Raw genomic sequence first — 26,546 nt, forward strand, 5'->3', positions numbered from 1 at the left:
GTTTATGACCATTCAACTTAGTTGTCATCCCTTGTGGCGCTCTGGTGAACAAACGTTCCCCCAGATACTGGTGGTCACCCCTGATAAACTTATAGGTGGCCATCAGATCACCCCTGAGCCTGCACTTTTCCAGGCTAAAGATCCCCAGGACTCTCAGCCTGTCATCGTAGGGTCTGCTTCCCTGACCTCTGATCATGCGCGTGGCTCTTCTCTGGACTCTCTCAAGCTTCTCCACATCCTTTTTGAATTGTGGAGCCCAAAACTGGACGCAGTACTCCAGTTGCGGCCTCACCAAGGCCGAGTACAAGGGGAGAATGATGTCCCAGGATTTGCTTGAGAAGCATCTATGGATGCAAGCCAGCGTTTTGGTCGCTTTACTAGCCACAGCATCGCATTGCAGGCTCATGTTCATCTTGTGGTCAGTGATGACCCCCAAGTCTCTTTCTTCCATAGTGCTAGCCAACAAAGCACTGCCGAGCCTATAAGGATGCTGCGGGTTTTTCTTCCCAAGGTGGAGAACCTTGCATTTATTGGCGTTGAACACCATCAGATTCTCATCTGACCACTTGCTGAGCCTGTCCAGGTCGACCTGGATCACCCGCCTGTCTTCTGGTGTGGATGCTTTGCCCCAAAGTTTGGTGTCATTGGTGAACTTGGCCATTCCCTTTTGACTCCAGTGTCCACATCATTAATGAAGATGTTGAACAGTATGGGTCCAAGGACAGAGCCTTGGGGGACCCCACTGGTCACAGGACACCATGATGAGTGACTTCCATCAATTACTACCCTCTGGGTCTGACCACGGAGCCAATTTTCCAGCCAGTGGATCGTGGAGGACCCAAGGCGACAATTGGCCAGTTTCTCCAAGAGGTGATCATGGGAAACCAGATCGAAGGCTTTTTTGAAGTCAAGATATATGACATCAATCTCTTCTCCCTTGTCCAGGTGATAGGTCACCTGGTCGTAGAAGGAAATGAGATTGGTCAAGCAAGACCTACCTGCGACAAACCCGTGCTGGCTATCCCTTAAGATGTTGGTGTCGGCCAGTCCATTAAGGATGGCCTCTTTAATAAACTTTTCTAAGATCTTCCCAGGGATAGAAGTCAGGCTAATGGGCCTATAGTTAGCCAGATCCACTTTCCTCCCTTTCTTGAAGATAGGCACCACATTGGCCTTCTTCCAGTCTTCGGGCACAACACCAGAGTGCCAAGAGTTTTCAAAGATCCGCGCTAGAGGCTGGGCTATGATGCTCGCCAGCTCCTTGAGTACCCTGGGGTGAAGATTGTCAGGGCCGGCTGACTTGAAGGTATCCAGCTTCTCAAGATGTTCCTTCTTGAAGTCAGCATTAATGGAGGGCAGGGGATCACCCTCACCCGGACTTCCCTGTCCCGTAGCGGACACGGGCGTCCCATGGGACTGATGAAAGACCGATGCAAAGTACCTATTTAATAGGTTGGCTTTTTCCTGGGCGTCAGTTGTCAGTTGCCCCATCTGGTTCAGCAGGGGTCCAGTGTTGCCCCTGCTTTTCCTCCGGCTCCCCACATATCTGAAAAAGGACTTTTTATTATCCTTGATGCTCAAAGCTAGTTGGAGTTCAGTTGCAGCCTTGGCTTTCCTGGTATGCTCCCTACAGGACCGGACCAGTGCAGAATAATCCTCCTTGGAGATGACTCCCATCCTCCATCCTTTGTAGGCCTTTCTTTTTAGCCTCAGGAGGCCTGCTAGGTCCCTGGAGAGCCACGGGGGCTGCTGTGCCCTCTTGCTGCCTTTCCTCCGAGATGGAATAGACATAGTTTGTGCATTGAGGATCGCTCCCTTGAGGAGCAACCACTCTTCTTGAACTCCCCTCTCCCCGTGGTATCCAGAGTAGATGCTTGCTTTACGTTCTTAAAGGTATCCAGAGTAGATGTTTGCACTACATCTGGGGGAGGATCTATTCCAGGCTGTCACGACTCGAATGTTAAACAAGTTTTCCTTACCTCCAGTCTAAAACAGTCTTCCAGCAGTTTGCGACTGTTAGACCTTGTCTTCCCTTGGGTGCCCTAGTGAACAGACATTCTCCCAATTCCTGATGCACACTCCTTATATACTTATAGGCTGCCACCAAGTCACCCCTGAGCCTTTGCTTCTCCAGGCTGAATAGTCTCATGCCTCTCCGCCTCTCCTCATAAGGCCTGTTCTCTTGACCTCTAATCATGTGCATGGCTCTTTGGACTCTCTCAAGCATCTCCACATCCTTTCTAAAGTGTGGAGCCCAGAATTGGATGCAGTACTCCAGCTGCAGCCTCACCAAGGCTGAATAAAGCAGGAGGATGGCTTCTTGGATCTTGCTTGAGATGCATCCGTAGATGCAAGCCAGAGTTTTATTTCCTTTGCAAGCTGCGGCATCACATTGGTGGCTCATGTTCATCTTGTGGTCAGTCATGACCCCCAAGTCTCTTTTGGTCATGGTGCTAGTGAGTGCAGCGCTGCCAAGCCTATATGTATGATTTGGCTTTTTTTTCCTCCCAAGGTGGAGCACATTGCATTTCTACGTGTTGAATGTCATCAGGTTTTGATCCACCCATCTTGAGAGCCTGTCCAAGTCAGCCTGGATCCCCAGCCTGTTCTCTAGAGTGAGCACACTTCCCTATAATTTGGTGTCATCTGCAAACTTAGCCAGTCCACTTACGACACCCAAATCCAGATCATTTATAAATATATTAAAGAGTACTGGTCTGAGTACTGAGCTGTGGGGGACTCCACTGGTCACCATGCACCACGATGACTCAGTTCCATCGACTGTCACTCTATGGGTCTGACCACAGAGCCAATTCCCCTGCCATCAGACCATAAGATTGTCAAGGCTGCAGTTCCCCAGTTTTACCATGAGGACATGTATAAGGTATGTATGAGATGTGGCCCATGGAGCCCTATCATCCACCCCTGCATATGACATTTGGAGATGGTCTGGCATACTCTGCATACAGTGTGCAGAGCCAGGGCTGAATCCAGTCCAGAGACACACTGTATGTGTTGTGTGAGGCAGGTGCATGTGTTATTTGAAGCATGCTGCACACTGTATACCACACATGGGGCCAGTCCAGGGTGCTCAATGTATGTGACAAATGTAATGTTATACTACATTAAATAATATGCAAACATTAAGGCACTCATAATACTTTAAGTTAAATCCTGGCTGCAGGGCCAGATTAACCCTTTAGTGGGCCCTAGGGAAATAATATTATGGGTCCCAGGCAGGTTGAAATCCCGGCTCTCCACCCTGGTGCTGCCGCCCACAGGAAGCGGGGCTTGGAGCTTGGAGCTGCTGCTATAGGAAGCAACTGCTGCCACAGCAAGGCCAGCAGAGGGAAGGAGAAAGGAAGGGAAGGGAAGCAGATGGGGTCATTCGCATTGCTGCCGTGGAGGAAAGGACTAGGGTCCCCCACAGCTCAGGGCCCTAGGTATGTGCTTAGTTTGCCTATGCATTAATCCAGCCCTGCCTGAGTAAATTAATGATAATGACCAAACTCCTAATGACTTCACAAGGGTATAAAGCTCGAATTGTGAGTAATTCCAATGAACTCATTTGTACTTTTTGTGAATTTATTTATGTGTGTGCAAGTATTCATATGATAATAGACAAATAATGGTACAATGCAGACAGTACATAAGACTAAAGTATACTTTTCCCCTTTTTTTAAGGAATTGGAGTACTCTGACCGTTTTATCCCTTTTGCCAAAGATCTGAATTGCTTTTTGTGGTATGTGGTAACAAATTCTACATGGAACAGGTAGATAATTTCTTTGTTCTCATGCATATTTAATCTATATGAATGTTGCCAAACATATCTCTTGCCAATACCAACCTTGGGACAGATTTTCCACCTGATTTAATTGCCCCCAAAGTTGCCAAACGCATGGTTTGCCCTTTCTGTAGGAGCAGTTCAGACTACTGTTGCATTACCCCTCACCAAAGAAGTTGCAGCCATCTGAAAAAACACGTCACAATAACTGCTTATTGCATGCATCTTCACAGAAGCCATAATTGTGTTGTTGGGTGCTTTCTTAATTTTATTGTCTATTCCTATGCCCAAGTCAACATATATAATTATATATGACTGGTAATAGCACAGCTTTGCTGCTGTACATTGAATGCATACTCGTGTCACTTACTAGGGAACATATTTTTGGCCTAGTTCTGTAATGTGATATTCAGTTATCTTACCTCTCTCATCATAAACTGGTCAGAGATGGACACTGGCAAGATCAGTATAGACTGCATATTTGAGGATATATAATGTAACAGTATTCAGCTAACGTTTCTAATGAGGCTGTTATTCTTAATGCCCCAGTTTATAATTTGGGGGATCTGTCTGAGCATAGCTTGCAAATATTTTTTAATAGCTGGGTCAGACTGGAAACCCCATTTTAAATGTAGGGCTTGCTTGCCTTCTTTGCTGTTATTTGTCTCCATATTATGCTATGCCTAGCTCCCTATGATCAGAGGCCTGATGAAGAATGTCTTGCATTCAAAACCTTGTCTAATGTTATGCCAACTACACAGGTGGTCCAATAAAATATAACACTCTAAGAAATCCTTGCCTGTCACATTATTGCTGGACCATCATGGCTACAACATCACCCTTACATTAGTATCAAGCTAGAAGTCAGAGGAGGTAACAGGGTAAGATTCTGCATATCTCAGAGAACTAGCTAAGAGCCTTGAAATTATGATCACCCATTCAGGTATAGCATATTATGAACAAAAAGATAGCTCCTGTCCAGGAAAAATCAGTTTTCCAATGCAGAACTTCACAAAGGAAATGACTAAGTCACAGATCATGTGATGGGGGATTTTGATCATCTGACAAAGGGGACTGGAGGTTTTAAGAGTCTCTCTTACTGGCCATTTCATAGAGCAGGAGGACACTGACTGATGTGGAGATGATGTGTGCAGAATCGGGGCAATTCTATACCTTGGACTTTCAGGGGGTGTCCCTTAGGACAGCAAGGAAATTAGGGCAGGGGTAAGCTTACAAGTGTTTTATTGTTTTGTTTTGACTAGATTCGTATTATTCCTTATGCTAGTTCATTTTTAAATGCTCACGAGGTTTATATATGTCTGTCTGATTCCACACTTGTGTGTTCCTGAGAGGATGGTCTGTGTTACCCTTCTTTTGGCCATGTGCTTAGGCCTTCCCAGATTCTTTTAAAGAAGGAAAAACAATTTCAGTGAAGGAAAAATTGATCGTGTGCATCATGTATGTTGTTTTATTTAACCCTGTCTCATTTACAAGGACTGTACACAGGGTTCTGTTTCCTTGAATACAGAAGAAACATACAAAAATAACTTGCTGGTTCACAGTTTCCAGGCTTGCCTTTCTTGAAGCCTATGCCCTAAGAAGTTCTATCTCTGCATAACTACTTCCCTCTTTCTTCCTTCCCCCTCAAATAGATATCCTTACAATCAGCCAATTCCTTATCTGCTGCCTGTCCAGTTTAATTCTGAAGTTAAAGGGAATTTTCCGGCAAAGTATGACAAAACATTGTCTTTTTTGCAAGCATTTGAGTTATAATTATTTTAATATAAAATTCCCTTACTATAAACTTTGGCCTGTGTCAGGTTCTGGCTTCTAAAAAAGGAGGGTAAAATCTAGGCACCTTCCACCCTTTAAAGATAATTTTACTGCAGACTTCAAATGGATCAAGAATTTCACTCTGGAGGTATAGTAGAACTATATTCTCTGCACAGTTGAAACTAAATAAAGTCCTCATCTTTATCAGAAAGATAATGCTTAAAATAAGATTTTTAGGCATTAGTAATTTGAGATAATGTTTAAATAGATTTCTGCTTCTCTTAGAATTATATACTTCAACATGCTTGAATAGTAGTTTTCTTCTTGTGATCCTGTTTTCTTTTGAAATAATCTTTTAATAGAAGTCATAATAATTAAGCAAAATGGTTTCACAGCAAGTTTAAAGAAGGTGAACTCAAAAGAAGACATTTATGCATTCAGCTTCCAGAAGCTGTGTCATTTTTTTAGTGTTCTTTTTATAAATAAGAAAAATTAGCAAGTTAGAAAGTCTTCCTTTATATAAATGATGAAGTATCTAAGCTGTAGACCAGCCAAGCACAAATATATAAAACATAGTAGAAATGTTTCCCAGACAACATGCAAGCAGGGTATTAAAAGGTGAGTGTCAAAACAGTTTTGCTTTACAAAATAGCACATATTTATCACTAATTAGAAACAGCATGTAATTTCTTTTCCTTTCTCTCTCTCTCTAGTTCAGTTCCACCCTCAAACAATGATACCCAGGTAAATTTTATTTTTTAATTCTGATTTTTTTGTAATGCCTTAATCCCAGTCTCCCCAGTTATGTTTTGTTTTTCCCCCCCACACGTCTACAAAATACTGATTTGATTTAAATTGAGGCCTTTTTTTCCTCTCTCTGCTTTCTAGAGTTTTTTCTAGTTTGGGATACTGATTATTTAATGAGTCAGATTAAAAATTTCAATATATAGTAAAGTACTATGACCAATCCTTCAGTCTATAGAATTCACTGTTATTTCACAACCTTTACCAACTGTACACAGTTTATATAACAATTTATATATTTAATTATTTCTTAAGAAAAATCCCCTTTGTCATCTATGAGAGCGATTGTTGTTTGTCATGCTTCACACCATGCATAGTGGGTAGAGCTGAGTGTGAGGACTAGTCTGTTTTAGGAATGAGTGGTGGGTTAGGAATGACTGAGGGCACCCCCAGTTCCAAAATGAGGTGCAGGAACTGAAGCCCAGAGTCCAAAACTGAAGTGGAAGACTAACCAGAGCTTCCAGATCAGTTAACAAACTAAGGTCAAACCAAAACCCAAATACCAAGCCAGAAGGTTAACCAGGAATCAGGTCAAGGAGCAAGCCAAGGTCAAGCCAAAGTTCAAATACCAAGCCAGAAGGTTAACTGAGCAAGCCAAGGTCAAGCCAAAGTCCAAACACTGACCAGTGGGTTAACCAAGCAGGGTGTCAGAGGAGTTACCATGACAGGAGCCACATAAGGACTGGACACAGTAAGTTGTGCAGCAAGGCTTAGATGCTGGAAGGGTTCCTTAAGAGCAGACATAAAACCAATTAAAGGGAAGCTAGTGCTCATTAGTTCATTAAGCTTAAGGTAGAAGCAAGCCTCACTTAGTGCTCCTAAATGCTAGGTCTCAGCTGGCCCTGGTTAGTTCATTGGATTCAGCTGACCCAGTTAATCAGGCTGCACAGCATGAGCCTCACCCAGCCTTGTCCTGACAGTGTTCAAGTAGGGAAATACAAAAGAGAAAAGAACATACACCATTTATTACAAACCAAATTCAGAACACTGTTGAGTTTCTGATGTGGAATCCAATCCGCCAAATATGTGCAACTTAATAAGACTCCACAGGGAAAATCTGCTTTATTTTTAGCATGAATTATGTTCTATGTGGCCACCTCTGAGAAACCACCAAAACCTGCCCCTCTATCCAAGAATAAATTTTACAACTCTAAACAACTGAAGAACAGGCAAAGAAAGAGAAAGTATGCATGACATTTGTTCAGTTGCATGCAGGGAATGATTTCTTTGCTGACTGACTGCAATGGACTACATAATTGATCAGAAATGGTTCTGTTGCTGGAAGGCAAGCCCAAAAACTGTCAGGCTGAAGAACCCAGTTTCCATGGCAGTTATAGAACCAAATTGCAGAGGTATATGTTTATCAACAGCTACCTTCTCCTTGTCAAGATACAAAGTTTCTTTCTTAAGAAATATGCCCATTGATGTTTCCCCTGCGCTAGAACAGAAATAAAGGGGTCAGTAGCTCCACTGGAAGAAATGAGACTGAAGTGCTGCTCAGGGCAGGATGAAAGAACTGGAAAGAATAAGTTCTTATGCAAGCTTCTGTAACCCAGGTGGTACTCCAAATTCTCCAATTGAAGGAATCAAAGCAGGTGCACAAGCACTGTGGGAGGTATAGGGACTCTCCTCCCCCTATAGAGCAGAGCCAGACCACCACTGGGGACTTAACCATATACCTTTTAATGAGGGAACAATACTGGGAACATAACAGGCATAATCAGGGGGTATAGTGGACACTACAGTGCCCCAAGGGGGCAGGATTCAACAAAGGTTGGACACTTACAATCATTGGCAAAAGACAGGGTTAAAATATAAAACACAAACAGCAGAGCAAACAATACTGGTTGGGGAAATATAAAAAGGAACAAAATACAAGATGTCAAAGGACAAAGAAATATAGGGCCTAGGTACCTGGACGGGGATAAAACACAATGGCCCCTTCCCACTGCAAGAGGAATTTCCCCTTATTAGCTCACTCACCCCAAGTCACCAAAGCTGGGACTTGAACTTGGATCTCTCCCATGGTAGACAGAAACACTGCCACACAGCGACCAGTGCTGATACTGCTCCAACTTGCTAGGGGTCTTGACCTTCCTGGAGCCCCGGCCTCACATCAAGCTGCCTGGTCTCTGATTGGAGGAGCTGGAAGCCGAGCTGGGAACCCCTCAGGTCGCTGCTCAGATCCTTGCTGAAGCGGGAAGCCTCTCCTGCTAGCTACAGCCTCTCATAGGGGATCCTGGAGCCCAGCAAGAAGCCTCTCCTGCCAGCCACATGCCGTGCTGCTGAGGGTACAACTGCTGTCTGCAGGTCCTGCTCCTTCAGGCTCTTCTGGGGCAACTGCTTCCACCCCACTGGCTCAGCTCTTTGAAGCTCCTTCCTCATTGTCCCTCACTGGTCTCTTCCCTGAGTCAGCCGTGCTGCCCCTTTTATCCCCCTCCAGGTGACCCAAGGGGCCAATCAGGGGACATGAGGGGTGAGTCTCTGGGGCCTGATTGGTGAGGAAAGGGAATCCCAAGTCCTCCAATCATCTTTTGCCCTTTCAAAACCCCAGGGCTAGGTCACTGCCAGCTAGCCCATCACACTTCTTTCTCCTATTAGTGCTCATCTTACAGAGAGTGGATGTGGCTTTCCTCAATCCCTCTTACCTGGTGAAGACAATGGGAGTTCTGCTTCAGTAAGAAGCACAGGACCAGAACCCAATTTTCATGTTGTCTAAGTTGATTCTCATTTATATGATATAATTACTACAGGCCTTTATGGATGTCCCTTCCAAAGAAATTGGATCATAATATAATATGTTTGACAATAAGGTATTCTTTTTTACTTGCCAGGTATTAACTTTATGGATATATGATCCAGAAAATGCAATTCCATCTGAATTGGATCACAGTGCAACTTCTCCTTCAGCAGTATGTTAAAATTCCATTTTAAGTGCATGTCTAACCTTAAAAGTTGCTTGTTTAAAAATGGCGCTGATTATTCACACATTGCATAATGTACCCATAGTCATTTCAGCGTAGTAAAGTGACGGCTACCTTTATGTTCTAGTTAGAACTTCAGAGGTAACATAGGTGTAGAAGAGTGAGGTAGATTCCCATCCATTCTACCATAATAAACAGAATTTTTAATTATGTTCCAGGAGGTAGGGCCAAATTCTTTCCTTAGTTACCTCTGTTAGTGACCAAATTTAAATTTAAAACTTACAGTGGGTGGTAATATGCAGAAAGAAAAGGCCCAAACTTGATTTTGAGATTCTAGAGCGAATTTCCATGGCATTCAGTTAAATTTTACTTAATGCAAATATAATGTGTAAGAAGTCATGGGACCTAAAGACGATATGGTGAGTTGAAGAGTAGAATTGACCTCTGAAATTTAAGGAGCTGTACTGTGTCTCCAATAACTGAACATGATCTGTGCAGATCTATCCCTGCATCTAACAAGGATCCACGCAGGTGAAAGGTCCCTACCTCATGGACCAACTTACAGGATCAATGCAATAAACTTTAGCAGGATACGTATTTCTAGTGCATTTGGTAGTTTGATGGTATTTACCTTGTGTCATCGTTAATGGTACTGGGGTAATTGCTTTATTAGATGTTGCCATACTGCACTGCCTTCCTTTGGCATCCTTTATATTCTAATATTATAAAAGCCTTAATCTGTCTGTCTGTCTGTTTGTCTGTCTATCCGTAACGCTTTATTTGCACTCTGATTGGCTGAAAACAGCCAATCAGAGTGCATAGATTCATAGATTCATAGATGTTAGGGTCGGAAGGGACCTCAATAGATCATCGAGTCCGACCCCCTGCATAAGCAGGAAAGAGTGCTGGGTCTAGATGACCCCAGTTAATTGCTCATCTAACCTCCTCTTGAAGACCCCCAGGTTAGGGGAGAGCACCACCTCCCTTGGGAGCCCGTTCCAGACCTTGGCCACTCAAACTGTGAAGAAGTTCTTCCTAATGTCCAGTCTAAATCTGCTCTCTGCTAGCTTGTGGCCATTATTTCTTGTAACCCCCGGGGGCGCCTTGGTGAATAAAACCTCACCAATTCCCTTCTGTGCCCCCATGATGAACTTATAGGCAGCCACAAGGTCGCCTCTCAACCTTCTCTTGCGGAGGCTAAAAAGATCCAGTTTCTCTAGTCTCTCCTCGTAGGGCTTGGTCTGTAGGCCCTTAACCATACGAGTGGCCCTTCTCTGGACCCTCTCCAGGTTATCCGCATCCCTCTTGAATTGCGGCGCCCAGAATTGCACGCAGTACTCCAACTGCGGTCTGACCAGCACCCGATAGAGGGGAAGTATCACCTCCTTGGACCTATTCATCATGCATCTGCTGATGCACGATAAAGTGCCATTGGCTTTTTTGATGGCTTCGTCACACTGCCGACTCATGTTCATCTTGGAGTCCACTCGGACTCCAAGATCCCTTTCCACTTCCGTGCTACTCAGCAGGTCATTCCCTAGGCTGTAGGTGTGCTGGACATTCTTCCTCCCTAAGTGCAGCACTTTGCATTTCTCTTTGTTGAACTGCATTCTGTTGTTTTCTGCCCACTTGTGCAGAAAAAGTGTTCAAACAGGTGGCAACATGCCACCAGGATGGGGACATGAGGGACAGAGCAGTGGAACAGAGCACCATACTCCCTGGAGACAATGACAATGGTGCAGATGGAACAGGGAAGGCGAGGCCAGCAGCACTGGCCTAACCCCCCCTGCCCTGCTCCCTGCAGGTGGCAATGATGGAGCAGAGGGGGGGGCAAGGCCACTGGAGCTGGCCTTGCCCCCCCCCTCCTTGCTCCTTGGAAGTGGTGGCAGCAACAGTGTAGGGAAGGAGTGGAGTCGGGATGCCACGGGGGGGTGAGGCCACTGGCGCTGGCCTTGGTCTGCCCTTCCCCCTTTCCATTGTCATTGCCACCTGCAGGGCTGATGTGGCAGTGGTGCAGGGAGGAGTGGGCCCAACGTGGGGGAGGAGGGAGTGGGTGTGCCACAGCAGCGGTGGTGGCAGTGGGGGAAGGGAAGAGTGGGCCCAGGCCCAACACGGGAGGGGGAGGAATGGGCATGACATGGCAGGGGAGCGGGCCTGCCACGGCGATGTGGGAGAGCAGCGGGCCTGGCCCAATGCAGCAGCGGCTGGGGGAGGGGAGGAGCGGGTCTCCTCCTCCCCTCGGGCCCAGGTCCACTCTTCCCTCAGCCCCTCTCTCCCATGTCAACCCTGAGCCCACTCCTCCCATTCCTTCACTACCGCCAGGTTAGCCTGGACCCACTGCTCCCCCCGCTGCAGTGGCCCAGCTTCTCTCCAACCTCGGGCCTGGTCTTCCCCCACATCAGGCCCAGGCCCACTCCTCTCCTCCCCTCCCCTCCCCCCACCACTGCAGCAGGAAGGGGGGAATGGGCCCAGACCCCAAGCAGCAGGAGGGAAAGGGGGAATGGACCCAGATGGAGGAGGGGAGTACAGGGCTCCATCCCTGCCCGCTCCGCCCCACAGATCATTCTTGATGGGCAATTGACTAGTTCATTTAATAATTTAATTGATTACTGTGACAGGCTTGTGGCCACAGGGGCAGCCGTGAGATCCTGAGGTCCCACTAGGTTGATCAAGCCCTCAGGCCTGGTAGGGGCCTACTCAGGCTGAAAGGAACCCATAGGGCACCTTTAGCCTTAAGGGCAAATTGCATGGCTCTTTTTCCTTCCCTACACCACACCCCAAGCCTTGCAGATGTTCTCTCTCATTGATGTTAACTTACGTATATATCCCTTGGGCCTTCGGGCCCCCTGGTCCCTTACACCAGTGGTTCATAGATTCATAGATGTTAGGGTCGGAAGGGACCTCAATAGATCATCGAGTCCGACCCTCTGCATAGGCAGGAAAGAGTGCTGGGTCTAGATGACCCCAGCTAAAAGGTACCAAAGGTTCTCAACCTTTGGTACCTTACGTACCCACCTGCCAATCAACGTGGCAAAAGCAAAACCGGAAGTCCCACTGTGGCACTTCTGGTTTCACCGCCGCAAGCTTTTTCCTTGTGGAACATGGCCTGGGGCAAAGCAGCCTGTGAGGGGCCCCTCTCCCTGTCCCCTGGCACACTGATGCTGGGGAGTGAAAGCCCCAGTACACCAGTTGCAGTGGGAGGGTCGGTGGCTGGAACTTCCAGCCTGAGCAGGCAAAGACGCCTCCAACCCGCCAGGCAGGGGGGCAGGCCAAACTCAAAACACAGCACCTGCATACCCCCTGCCCATGTCTTGCATACTCTCAGGGGTATACGTACCTTGGGTTGAGAAACACTGCCTTACACCATCTCCCTCAAAACAGTGTGGACCCTCTAGTCCTGCTTAGGCCAGTCTGGGCTCATGGACCTTCTGGCCTAGCTCAGCCCTTCCCTGGGCGTAAACTCTCTGGCCCAGGTCTCAGCCTTTTCCTAGACTCCTGGATCCCTACTGGGCCCCAGTCTCAGTCTAAGGGCTCCTGAGTTACTGGTTCTCTAAGTAGGCCTTGAGCCTGTCACCACAGGGCTCAAGGCTAAAGTACCAGTACAGCTTAAAAAAACAAGAAGCATCACCACCCTCTGGCAGACACCTCAAACCCTCTAGGGGCTTTAACATAAGACAAAGGCCACTTGGCTGTGAACTCAGTCTTTCCCTGTCCAGGGAACTTGTTCCCAGGCCTCCAGAGTTGTTTAGCTAAATTCAGGTCCCCTCAGGAGCTATGCTGCCAGGAGCCTCCTCACTTTGTGGCTGCCAGGCTCTGGGCTTATATAGCTCTAGCCTGAGCCCTCTTTCAGTCAGGTGAGTCTCTCATTAGCTCCCCTCTACCACCTGCAAGCAGCCTCCCAGGCTGCTTGTGCCCTTAAAGAAGCAGGCATGTCCCAGTGTCTTGCTACAATTACCTTCAAAGTTATGAGGAATAACAGTGGTTTTATTAATTACATTAATGGCACCAGTGAAGAATGTACAATCTTGACTGTGTTCCATAAATTATCACTGTATGTTTTGGGTGTTTAATTTCTTCCTGAATATGCTGCAGTAAAGATTCCAAGTGAAATTTACTTAGATTCTAAATCAGGGGTGGGCAAAATACAGCCCGACAACCAGATCCAGCCCAGCAGGCCATTCTATCCAGCCTGCGGGACCCCTAAACATTTTAGAAAATTAATTTTTATCTGCCCCTGGCTGCCTGTGAAAGATGACGGGAGCCAACAGCAGCAAGACCCAGCAGCTGGGCAGCAAGACCCGCCCAGTTCCGCCCCACCCCTAGCCTTTTACCCCCTCTCTCATCCTCAGCCCCCAACTGGAAGTCTCTCTAGCTTTTGGCCTGGTGACCCTTTGGCTGTTCCCCATCCTCTTTCTGTCTTAGTGCAAAGTCAGATAAGATCAGACAAGGGAGAGGGGGAAACCACTGCAATACACCCAGCATCCAGGAAACGCATGGTGCTTGCTGGACTGGGCTGGAGCCACAGCAGGAAGCAGCAGGTGGGTGGGTGGAGGGAAGCAGTGGTGGTGCGGGGGCTGCAGAAAACGGCAGCGGCATTGGGAGCAGCAGGGGGAGTAGGGGGGGGGCTGTGGAAAGTAGTGGCAGCATGGGGAGCAGCGGGGAACTGCGGAAAGCAGTAGTGGTGTGGGGAGTGATGGGAGGTTGTGGGAAGCAGCAGCAGCGGGGGGAGTTGCAGCGGGCATGGGGAGTATCAGCAGTGGTAGCTGGGAAGCAGCAGCAGCAGCGATGGGCAGTCACACATGTGGAAGGGGAAGCAGAGAAACAGCAGGGGAATCGTGGTGGTGGGTGGGAGCGCAGAGCCCATGCTGGTGTCCTGGGGCCAGTGGGGACCCTGGGTGAGTGGGCAGGAATGTGGAGCCTGGGTGCAGGGTCTGTCTGGCTGCACTGTTTGAGCCTTGGATGCAGTTCATGAGAGCTGCATGCAATGGAGCTAGCAGCCCAGCCCCGTGTCTCTCTCTCCCACCCCACCCACCATAACCCCACACCCTCCCACAGCCCCTGCCCCAACCACATACCCCACACATCCACATCCACCCATCATACCCACACCCCATAACACACACACACCCCCATATACACCCCCTTATCGCTCACACGCAATATACAGCAGGAATGTACTTTGAGCTATTATGCCATCACCTCTTGATACACTTCGCAAACATATAAATCAGTACAAAATATTTTTAAATAAAATTGAAATAAGTTATAGTAGATGTTTTATTTTTTGTATATGATTTGGGTTTTTTTCCAGTTTCAAGATTGCAGCATTCTCTCTCCTAAAAGGAGTATTTCCAGGACAAGGGGAGGGATTTCTGATGGGAAAGGCCATGGGTTAGGGGGCAGGACTTCTGGCCCCAATATGGCAACTGGGGGTGGGGCAACCCATGCGGCCCTCAACAGCTCACCAAAATTTGGTAAGTGGTCCTCCAGTCAATAAAATTGCCCACCCCTGTTCTAAATGTATTCCAAACTAGCTGAAATGTCAAAATGTTTTTAATAACAGGACCTTATTTACAAATATATATACTAGAATGGTAAAGTGTATATTAACCTGTATTTTAGTAAGGATATTTACTATATATTACTTTAGATTAGTTGGACATCAAAATAATAACATATAAGAGCTTTTATTTAAACAGAATTCTAGGATACTTAGCAAGCACTTTTGGAACTTGGGACAGGAGCCTGTTGTTGAAACCCATTTGAGAAATACCAAATACTTTGCTGATGAATTTACAGACTTGGGGTATAGTATTTCATTTAAATATATATTTTAAATAGAATTCCATTAAAATTATTTAATGCTTAAGATTGAAAGGAAACCCTGCTGATGGGCATAGTGTAAATATCTAGATATAGCTACATGTAGATGTATGGAATCTGGTATACATTCATTTAATGGCACAATGGGATCTGTCATAGATTCATGGAATCATAGAAATGTAGGGTTAAAAGGGACCTCAGGAGGTCATATAGTCCAACCCCTTGCCTGACGCAGGACCATCCCCAACCACATCATCCCAGCCAAGGCTTTGTCTATCTGGGTCTCAAAAACCTTCCAAGGATAGAGATGCCTCAACCTCTCTGGGAAACCAGTTCCAGTGCTTCACTAGTTCCCTTGCTGCAACTTGAGACTGTTGTTCCTTGTTCTGTCATCTGCCACCACTGAGAACAGTCTAGCTCCATCCTCTTTATAACCATCCTTCAGGTAGTTGAAGGCTGCTATTATATCGCATCTCAGTCCTTTCTTCTCCAGACTAAATAAGTCCGGTTCCCTCAGCCTCTCTTCAGAAGTCATGTTCCTAGTCCCCTAACCATTTTTGTTGCCATCCACTGGACTGTTTCCAGTTTGTCCACATCCTTTTTGTAGTGGTGGGGTCCAAAACTGGACACAGGACACCAGAAGTGGCTTCAATAGAGCCAAACAGAGAGGAAGAATCACTTCTCTCCATCTGCTAACCTCTTTAACAGTTTCTTTGCCTCCATTTTTCTGAGCAGGGACCGGGTCACCCCTCCCCGCCCCCCTCCACTGGGACCCCCGTAGGTCCCACGGGAGGTGCACCCAGGCCTAGGGGAAGTGAGAACCTAGTCAGGGAACTTCTGGAGGGACTGGATGTATTTAAATCAGCAGGTCCTGACTATCTCCACCCCAGAGTGCTGAGGAAATTAGCAGAGGTCATTGTGGGACCCCTGGCACAGCTTTACAAGCACTCATGGTGCTCTAGCATGGTGCCAGAGGACTGGAAAAGAGCAAATGTGGTTCCCATTTTCAAAAAAGGGAGAAGGAGGACCCAGGAAACTATAAGCCAGTCAGTCTTACCTCAGTCCTGAGTAAGCTTTTTGAGAGAATTATCTTGGCGCATGTCCACAGGCCAGCGGGGGAGGTTATGCTTAGGGGCAACCAACATGGGTTCATTAGAGGCAGGTCCTGTCAGACCAACCTGGTGGCCTTCTATGACCAGGTCACAAAATCCTTGGACGCAGGTGTCGTGGTGGACGTAGTCTTTCTGGACTTTAGGAAGGCCTTTGACACTGTCTCTCACCCCGTTCTCATTAAAAAGCTAGGGGACTATGGCATTGACACCTACACAGCAAAATGGGTCAATAACTGGCTGGAGGGCTGCACCCAGAGAGTGGTGGTGGACGGGTCATTTTCCACCTGGAGGGATGTGGGCAGTGGGGTTCCGCAGAGCTTGGTCCTTGGACCTGCACTGTTCAACAACTTCATCAGCGATGAAGGGTGGGTGAGGATGAAGGATGAAGGATGGATGAGGGTGTAAAAAGCACCCTGTTCAAATTCGCAGACGACACTAAGATGTGGGGAGAAGTGGGCACACTAGAAGGGAGGAATAGGCTGCAATCGGACCTAGGCATGTTATAGGGGTGGGCGGATGAGAACAGGATGGGTTTCAACACTGACAAGTGCAAGGTACTGCACCTGGGGAGGAAGAATCAGCAGCATACCTACAGGCTGGGGAACTCCCTTCTTGTCAGTGCAGAAGCAGAAAAAGATCTTGGAGTCATTATTTATGCCAAAATGAACATGGGCCAACAGTGTGAGGAAGTGGACAGGAAGGCCAACTGTACCTTGTCATGCATCCACAGATGCATCTCAAGCAGGTCCAAGGAGGTGATCCTCCCCCTCTATGCAACACTGGTCAGGCCGCAGTTGGAGTACTGCGCCCAGTTCTGGGCGCTGCACTTCAGGAGGGATGTGGACAGCATTGAGAGGGTCCAGAGGAGGGTCACCCGCATGATCAGGAGTCAGCAGGGCAGGCCCTACAAGGAGAGGTTAAGGGACCTGAACCTGTTCAGCCTCCACAAGAGAAGGCTGAGGGGGGATCTAGTGGCCTTTTACAAGCTGGTTAGGGGGGACCAGCAGGCATTGGAGGAGTCCCTGTTCCCCCGAGCATTACCAGGAGTGACAAGAAATAACGGTCACAAGCAGGCAGAGGGTAGATTTAGGCTAGACATCAGGAGGCGCTACTTCACTGTCAGGGCGGCTAGGATCTGGAACCAACTTCCAAGAGAAGTGGTGCTGGCTCCTACCCTGGGGGTCTTTAAAAGGAGGCTGGATGAACATCTTTCCGGGATCGTTTGACCCCAGTACTCTTTCCTGCCATGGCAGGGGGTCGGACTTGATGATCTGCTCAGGTACTTTCTGACCCTACCAACTATGAAACTATGGTGGCAATGCACCTACTAATGCAATTCAATGTGCCATTACCCTTTTTTGCAACAAGGACACAACATAAATGTTGTCTCATATTCACCTTATTGTCCACTGTAAGCCCCAGGTCCTTTTCTGCAGAGCTATTGCTTAGCCAGTTGAACCCCAGCCTGTACTGATGCATGGGATTATTCTATATTAAGTACAGGACTTTGCACTTGGCCCTATTGAACCTCATGAGATTTCTTTTGGTCCAATCCTCTAATTTGTCTAGGTCTCTCTGAATCCCAAACCTACCCTCCAGAACAGGGTTTCCCAACCTTTTTATGCTGAGGACTGGCAAAGTGCGGACCGGAAGTGATCATGGACTGGCAAACTGTGGACCAGCAGTAACCGGCATACTGTGGGCAGGCAGCCAACCCTTTTTTATACTCAATATAAAAAAGGATTGGCTGCCGGTTCGCAGTATGCAGGTCACTTCCAGTCTGCAGTTTGCTGGACCACGGTTTGCTGATCCACAGCCACTTCTGGTCCACAGCAGCCAACCCTCCTGCGGACTGGCAGCTAACCCCTGCTCCAGAATATCTACTACCTCCCTCAGCTTTGTGTCATCTGCAAACTTGCTGAGGGTGCACTCCATCCTATCTATCAGATTGTTGATGAAGATATTGAACAAGACAGGTCCTAGGACTGACCCCCGGGGCACTCCACTTGATACTGGCTATCATTGATCCATTGAGCCATTGATAACTGATGGCTAGAAAATGACACTTAAAGGTTTGCTTTTGGGAATTGGCTTGTAGGTAAAATGTATATGCATTAAAACAATAGTTCAGACAGCAACAAGGGTTACTTGATTTCTGAAGGCCTGTTTCTCACACAGTTTTATAGCCTTCAAGGCAGGTGGGGTGTCTAACACAACAAGGCCAACAGATATATACATAGGCTGGTAGAGTGTACCACACTGCTCCATAACATGGAATGTACCACACTGTTCCATAACATGAGATAAGGTGACACCAGCTCACAAGGCCCAAGAGTGGGGGGCCTGAGAGTTCCAGTTTTGGGAGAACAGACCAAATTAGGAACAGGCCTGGAATGATCAAATTAAGATGTGTGCATGTGATGGGCTTGTAAAACAAAGAAATATACTGTCACGACAGAATGTGGACAGTATGATGACCACAGAGATACCAATCAGCCACAGATGAAGAGTCATCAGGAGGGAAAAGGAATACAGAAGCAGAGATTTTAGAGCAACAAAGGGTCCCTGTCCCTGAGAGGGGTCCCCAAGAGGGCCCCCAAGAGGGGAACCTGAGGTACATGAACAGAAGGTATACCACCAGCCCCATTCATCCACCCCAAGGGAGGAGGCCTCAGCCTCCGACTTCCAGGGTGCTGACTTCAGACATTCAAGAGAGAACCTCAAAGTGAAGCTTGCATCCCGGCCAGATGTGTCTTGACTTTTATGACAGCCCTAGGATTGGTAGCTATAGAATTGTTTGCATTGTTTTTTTCTGTTATCACTGTGCATCAATAAAATTTGCCTATTATAAAATGGAAAGGTCATGGTCACTGAGGGTTTTGGGTCCCACCAGAACAAGATATCTGGGTCCTAAATCCAGTGCCAGCAATTATTACCCTTTGAGCCCAACAATCCAACTAGTTTTCTATTCGCTTTACTGTCGATTCATCCAACCCAGACTTCCTTAGCTTGCTTGCAAGAATGTTGTAAGATACTACATCAAAAGCCTTGCTGAAGTCAAGGTATATCATGTTCACTGTTCTCCCCACATCCACAAAGCCAGTCATCTCATCATAGAAGGCAGTCAGGTTGGTCAGGTATGATTTGCCCTTGCTGAATCTGTGCTGGCTATTCCTAACCACCTGCTTCTCCTTCAAGTGCTTACAAATGGGTTCCTTGAGGACCTGCTTCATGATTTTCCCAGGGATTGAGGTAAGGCTGACAGGTGTGTAGCTCCCTGGATCCACCTTCTTCCCTTTCTAAAAGACGGGCACTATATTTGCCCTTTTCCATTCATCTGTGACCTCTCCTGATCTCCAATTTCCAAACATAATGGCCAGCAGCTCTGCAGTCACATTGGCCAACTCCCTCAGCACCCTCAGGTGCCTTGCATCTGGCCCAATGGACTTGTGCACATCCAGCTTTTCTAAATAAGTGAGGTGCCATAGGACTGGAAAAGGGCCAATGTGGTACCCCTTTTCAAAAAAGGGAGGAAGAAGGACCCAGGAAATTATAGGCCTCTTAGTCTTACCACGGTCCTGGGGAAGCTCTTTGGGAAAATTATCCAGGAGCACATCTGCGAGGAGCAAGCAGGGGAGTGTATGCTTAGGGGCAACCAACATGGGTTCATTAGAGGCAGGTCCTGTCAGACCAACCTGGTGGCCTTCTACGACCAGGTCACAAAATCCTTGAATGCAGGTGTCTCGGTGGACATAGTCTTTCTGGACTTTAGGAGGGCCTTCGACACTGTCTCTCACCCCATTCTCATTAAAACATTAGGAGATTGTGGTGTCGATGCCTACACAGTCAGATGGGTCACCAATTGGCTGGAGGGCCGCACCCAGAGAGTGGTGGTAGATGGGTCATTTTCAACCTGGAGGGATGTGGGCAGTGGGGTCCCCCAGGGCTTGGTCCTCGGGCCTGCACTGTTCAACATCTTCATCAGCGACTTGGATGAGGCGGTGAAAAGCACCTTGTTCAAATTCGCAGATGACACTAAGATGTGGGAAGAAGTGGGCACGCTAGAAGGGAGGGACAGGCTGCAATTGGATCTGGACAGGTTACTGTTAATGCCTTTTTACCTGTATTTGTTCCTTCTCTTTCATCCATTGGTTTGCGACCCTAATCCTAGGATTTTTTTAAATATAAAAGTGAGAACTCCCCCCACCCACACGCACACTTTTGGTTCTTGTGCCAAATCCTGGGACTGCAGGGTATGGTACACAATCACCCTGACATCTGCTGAGGGGGCAATACAGCAGTGCATAAGCAATCCAAGAAGTTTGTGGAGAGTGTGGGTGATAACTTACTTGTGCAAGTGTTGGAGAGATAACACTTAGGGACCATGCTTTTCTTGACCTGGTGCTCACAAACAGGGAAGAATTGATGGGGAATGTAGAAGTGGATGAAAATTTGGCAGCAGTAATCATAAGATGATTGAGTTCAGGATACTGAGGAAAGTAAGGAAGGAGAGCAGCAGAGTAAGGATCCTGGAATTCAGAGACTCTTCTCTCCCACTGCCAGCCCTGCAGTCATGGGGCTGGGAGTTCCTTATCTCCCAGACAGAGCCCTGCAGTCATGGGGCCTGGGCTGGTAGATTTTTCTCTCCCAGCACCAGCTGTGTGGTTGTGGGGCCAGTGCTGGGAGAGCCTTATCTCCCAGCCTGAGCCCTGTGGTTATGGGGCCCAGGCTGGGAGATTCTTCTCTCCCAGCACTGGCCCTGTGACTATAGAGCCAGCACTGTGAGAGAAGAATCTCCCAACACCATCCCTACAACCACAGAGCTGGTACTGGGAAAGAAGAATCTGGAGAGGAGAGAAATGAGGGGTGATTTAATAATAGCCTTCAACTACCTGAAGTCTGGTTACAAAGAGGATGGAACTAAACTGTTCTCAGTGGTGGCAGATGGCAGAAAAAGGAGCAATGGTCTCAAGTTGCAGCAAGGGAAGTTTAGGTTAGGTATTAGGAAAAACGTGCTCACTGGGAGAGTGGTGAATCACTGGAAACAGCTTCCCAGAGAGGTTGTGAAATCTCCATCCTTGGAGGTTCTTAAGATCCAGGTAGACAAAGTCTTGGCTAGGAGGATACAGTTGGGGATAGTCCTGTTTGAGCAGGGGGTTGGACTAGATCAGCATTTCTCAACCTGTGGGTCGCGACCCTAAAGTGGGTTGCAAGACTATATGAACGGAGTTGCGAACAGACTTTAAAAACTGATCAACAAACTTTAAAAATGGATTCTCCTTTAAAGGAGAAAAATGTGGGAAACCATGACTTTTCTCTTGCAGGCTGTGAGAATTCCAGCCTGCAAGGGGCTGCTTGAGGTCCCTGATGCCCCACATACACACACACACCAGGGGGCTGGGACTTGGGGGTGGGGGCAGCAGGTCGGGATTGAGGGGCACTGGGTCAGGACTGACCGTCAATGTTTGCAAATGGGTCCTGGTACAAAAAGGTTGAGAATCACTGAACTAGATGACCTCCTGACAGAGCTGACAGTAGGGGTGTGTGGGACCCGAGACATATCAGCCCATGCAGGGCCGGGGGGTGGGGGTGGTGAGCGGCTGGAGCAGTGGGGGTTCATGGCGGCTATGGCAGGACTTGTACAGTGCTGTCCGTGAGGCCCCCCAAAGCACAGGGCCCAGGGCAATAGCCCCAATTCACACCCCCTAGGGACAGCCCTGCTTCCTGAGGTCCCTTCCAAATTGAATTATCTATAATTCTATGATTTTTATTTGCATCTTTTCTGTTTCATCACTAGGTGGCATTATAGCAACATATGTGATACCAAAAAATGCTTGCATTGGATACCTTTTCTAACTTTTACCACACAAATCAACAAGGGAATAAAAACTTTTTTCACATATTGTATATAATTCTTTTTATGAATTGTGGCAGCTTTAGTAAGTCATTACTTGATGAAGTGAGCTATAATGTTTTTTTCTTGTTTTCTACTCTCTTCATACTCATACTATTTACAGTATAGATAAAGCAGAGCAGTAAAGGGCAGGGAAAATATGTACCTTATAGATATGCATCTTCTTCCTTATAGAAGAAACAAGCAAAATTAAAAAACAAAATGTCTTATGTAAAATATTGGTGGTATTTGTTTTTCCAAAGACTTGCTGATGCATGCCCAAATTAAAAGCTTTGTTTGCTCACATTTATGTGTAGACCAAATTTTGGCACTGAGTACATGCAAAAAATATTCATTGATACCAAATATTGGTACATATGCATATACAAGGAAAAATGTCTCTTTTTGCTCATATCCAATCATTTTATCTCCATTACTAAAATAAACCTATTCCACGCTCTTGTGGAAATTGATATCTTGGAACTTTTATCACTTCACAACCTGTTTAGTTTTCAGTTAGTTGCTAAATTAAAAATGAGTCTTGCAGTTGTTATTGCAGCTTTTACTTCAAAGGCTGCAACTTTTCCACTGACCAGAAGCTTATGAACTGTCCTGTCTGGCTGTTTGGAGAAACCATGCCTTTTGAAATAAAAGCTGCAACAAACAGCCCAGGTACCTCAGAGATAATGCTCAGCTCTTTGCTGCATCCTGTACGCCCCAATTTCCTTCACAAAATCTCAAATCATTAAGGGCTAGGCTCTCCATCACACCCAGTTTGTGTCTGATGAATCCATGGATTTAGTATGGTTCTCATCAGAGAGGGTAGCTGCTATTACTGGACAGAAAGTAGAAACTTAACCATAGGCAGTGGAGGGCCATGGCTAACAGGGTTTAGCCCCTCCCCACAAACACAGGGCAGTGGTGGCAGTGCAGATGGCCACCGGGCAGCCTAGGTGGAGGCTCTGGGCAGCTGCATTGGGCAGGGGGTGTAGGGGGAGGAAGGGGCATGCACAGACAGACATACAGCCACAGCTTGCAGGCAGCCAGGATCAGAGCCTGCTAGCATGTGGAGCACTGCCCACCACAGCAGGCATGTCTGTGAAGGGGAATGGGCGTGGAGGGGGAGGAGGCAGATTTAGGCCCTCACAGTGAAGGAGCAAGTGGGGTAGGGGCTGGGGTGAATGGGGTCCTAGGACGGGTTGTAGGATGATTTCAGCTCAGGCGACTCATCCAGGAGTGTGGGGGGGCTCCGCCACTGCATGCATCCCGAGGGAGGCACAGGGGTCATGTACCTCCCCCAGATTTGTGTGCGGGGTGAAGGTGGGCTGCCACTGTGTGCTGGAGCTCTGTACCCCACTGCCTTTGCCCTGGGAGCTGTGTGCAATGCCATCTATCTGCCACCCCTGGGTTGGCAGGGGATGCCATACAGCCTGGTGGTGGCAGGCACATGGTGTCAAACATGACTCCTGAGGCAGCAGCAGTGGGGCACAGAGCCCCAGCCTGCAGCAGCAGTCTGCCTCCACCACATGCACAAATCAAGGGGGCACCTGGCCCCCGTGCCTCCCCCAGGGGGTATGCAGTGGTGGGAGCCCCCCGGCACCTCTGCATGAGCCTCCCAGGCTCCAACCATCTCACAAACCACCCCAGGGTCCCATTCTCCCTGGCTCCTGCTCCTGCCTCTGCCCCACTCCCTCCCTCACTGTGGGGGCCTCGATCTGCCACCCCACATCCCTTCCCTCTCCCCCTGCCCCTTCCCCTCCACAGACTTACCTGCTGGGCAGTTGTTGCAGGAGGGTGCACACTCAGCCCCCTCCCCCCCCAAATAATATTTTCTCTTTCCACCTATGAGCTTAACCCTTGAACTGAATTCCTCAGAAGCTTTACCCTTCCTAGGTTCTGTGAAGAGAGACAAAGGGAGAGAAAGACAAAGGGAGAGACAAAAATAAACAGACCTAGTTCCAGCTGAGCCTTGGACAATCTGCAGTCCAGCTTGATCTCCATTGGTCAATCACCAGCAGGCTCCTTAAAGTAATAGCCTGCTCTCTGATCTGTAGTCTTCTCAGAGAGGTCAGACATTTATAGTGTGAGCAGACTTCATTAGGACTCTCCCAGCTAAGGATAGGATGTCTCTTCCCCTGCCAGAACTGTTCCCTATTCATCTGTCCTTTTTACTTTAATTTAAAATAATGCATTTTTTCTATTTATTGCAATATAACAAGAATATGGCTTTATTGTAATAACTTGCACTTTCTACCAGGACAGCACTGTGTAAAGTTATAACCATGGATCTGGGTCTTCCATTTCCCATGGGAAAATGCAGTAAACTGAAGATTTTACCATTTACCAGAGGCAAATGTGGATTTCTCATTTTACCAGAGAAATCCACAGATTTTGTAGTTTTGCAAGTTCCAGAGTTCCAGCCTGCAGGGGGCTGAGAGGGAGCGGGAGGAGGGCAGTGAGGCAGGGGGTGCCACATGCATATTAATGCACGTGGCCCAAGGCAGCCTGGAAAGCAGCTCCCACAAGTAAGTAGGTGGAGTGCGGAAATTGAGCCCCCACAGTGAGGGTGGCGGGGAGTTGGGCAGGGCTGGGGTTGGGACAGGCTGCTGCCCAGCCGGGCGGTATATGGGACTTGGGGCCCGGGGCCGCAATGTGTGGCTGCAGGGCCCCAGCAGGGACCAGAATGGGGCAGCAAGCAGCTTCTCTGGGGTTACAGGGGGGCGGTGAGCTCAGCTCTCCCGTGCTGCACGCACTCCCCACGGGCAGGGGGGACCTGCACCCTCCAGATCTGTGCATGGGGTGGGGGTGGGGGCAAGCACAGGCTGTGGGCTCAGGCTTGGGTTCAGGCTCAGGTTCCCACCCTGCTGCCCTTCCCCAGGATCTCTGTAGCCCAATGGGTGCGACCCGGTGTGGCAGGAAACAGCAGGGCCATGCAAAGAAGCTGCTTATCTCTGCAATCTCCGTGCTGCCCTGGTGATGCATTCCCCTGTGCGTGCAGCTGCTTTGATCGGCACAACTCCACACCACTGCCCTCACTTTAGCCACATGTGCAGGGATCACATTGCTAAGGCAGCGCAGAGCTTGGAGTGACAAGCAACTTCTCCTGTGGCCCTGCTGTTCCCTGCCACGCCGGGTTGCTCCCACCAGGCTGAGGAGGCTCCGGGATAGGCAGCAGGGCAGGAACCTGAGCAGCCTTTGCCTGCCCACACCTCCACCCCCACCCCACACACAGATCTGGAGGGCACAGGTCTCCCCTACCCCCTGAGAAGTGTGCTTAGCACTGGGAAGCTGGCCCCACCTCCCCCACCCAAGTGCACAGCCTGCTCAGATCTGGGGGCACAGGTCTCTCCACCCCCTGTGAAGTGCGCACAGCAGCGGTGAGCCGGCCTCCCCCGCCCAAGCCCACAGCGGACAGGCAGCAGGGAGTAGCCGGGCTCCACTCTGCTGCAACAACCGCAGCCTCCTGCCAGGGGTGGGGGGCTGTGGACCTGGTCCCTGGTCCCATATTCCTGGCAGCTGGGGGCCCCCTCCTGTAGGGCTTGGGAGGGGGGAGGCTGCAGGTGGGGAGGAGCAAGGGGAACCAGTAGGGCCAGAGGGCTGTGGGGGCGAGTGAGGGGCACCAGCATGGCCAGGGGGCTGTGGGTGCAAGGGGCACCAACAGGACCATGGGGCTGGGGGGGAGGGGCACCAGCAGGGCGGGGGGGGTTGTGGGAGTGAATTAGGGGCACCAGTGGGGCTGAGGGTGCTGTTGGGGTGGAGTGAGGGGCACCAGAAGATCTGGGGGGAGCTTTTATTTTAATCACGGATTTTGATGGGTTTATTAGAGAATATGCAATTTTTTTATCAGGGGAGACCAGGATCCCTGGTTATAACCCGTCTGTGTGCTTTAACTCCACCTTATGCATATTTCTTATAGATTCATAGATGTTAGGGTTGGAAGGGACCTCAATAGATCATGGAGTCCAACCCCCTGCATAGGCAGGAAAGAGTGCAGGGTTTAGATGACCCCAGCTAGATGCCTATCTAACCTCCTCTTGAAGACCCCCAGGGTAGGGGAGAGCACCACCTCCCTTGGGAGCCCATTCCAGACCTTGGCCACTCGAACTGTGAAGAAGTTCTTCCTAATGTCCAGTCTAAATCTGCTCTCTGCTAGCTTGTGGCCATTATTTCTTGTAACCCCCGGGGGCGCCTTGGTGAATAAAACCTCACCAATTCCCTTCTGTGCCCCCGTGATGAACTTATAGGCAGCCACAAGGTCGCCTCTCAACCTTCTCTTGCGGAGGCTAAAAAGGTCCAGTTTCTCTAGTCTCTCCTCGTAGGGCTTGGTCTGCAAGCCCTTGACCATACGAGTGGCCCTTCTCTGGACCGTCTCCAGGTTATCCACATCCCTCTTGAAGTGCGGTGCCCAGAATTGCATGCAGTACTCCAACTG

General features: G+C 48.4%; 1 protein-coding gene across 6 annotated transcripts in view; it reads left to right on the forward strand.

Moving 5' to 3' along the window:
- The window catches only part of CATSPERE (catsper channel auxiliary subunit epsilon), an 89,302-nt gene that overhangs the window by 19,955 nt on the left and 42,801 nt on the right, over positions 1–26,546 (forward strand). For 5 of the 6 annotated variants that reach the window (XM_019500612.2, XM_059716037.1, XM_059716044.1 and 2 more), the window contains 4 exons: positions 3,685–3,773; positions 6,272–6,302; positions 9,197–9,274; positions 14,986–15,092. In XM_019500612.2, the coding sequence (XP_019356157.2) occupies positions 3,685–3,773; positions 6,272–6,302; positions 9,197–9,274; positions 14,986–15,092 (305 nt within the window). Of the gene's footprint in view, positions 1–3,684; positions 3,774–6,271; positions 6,303–9,196; positions 9,275–14,985; positions 15,093–26,546 lie in introns of those variants that run through there. The other variant, XM_059716049.1, reaches the window with a different exon arrangement.

Source organism: Alligator mississippiensis, chromosome 1 (assembly GCF_030867095.1).
Source record: "Alligator mississippiensis isolate rAllMis1 chromosome 1, rAllMis1, whole genome shotgun sequence".
Classification (NCBI taxonomy): domain Eukaryota; kingdom Metazoa; phylum Chordata; order Crocodylia; family Alligatoridae; genus Alligator; species Alligator mississippiensis.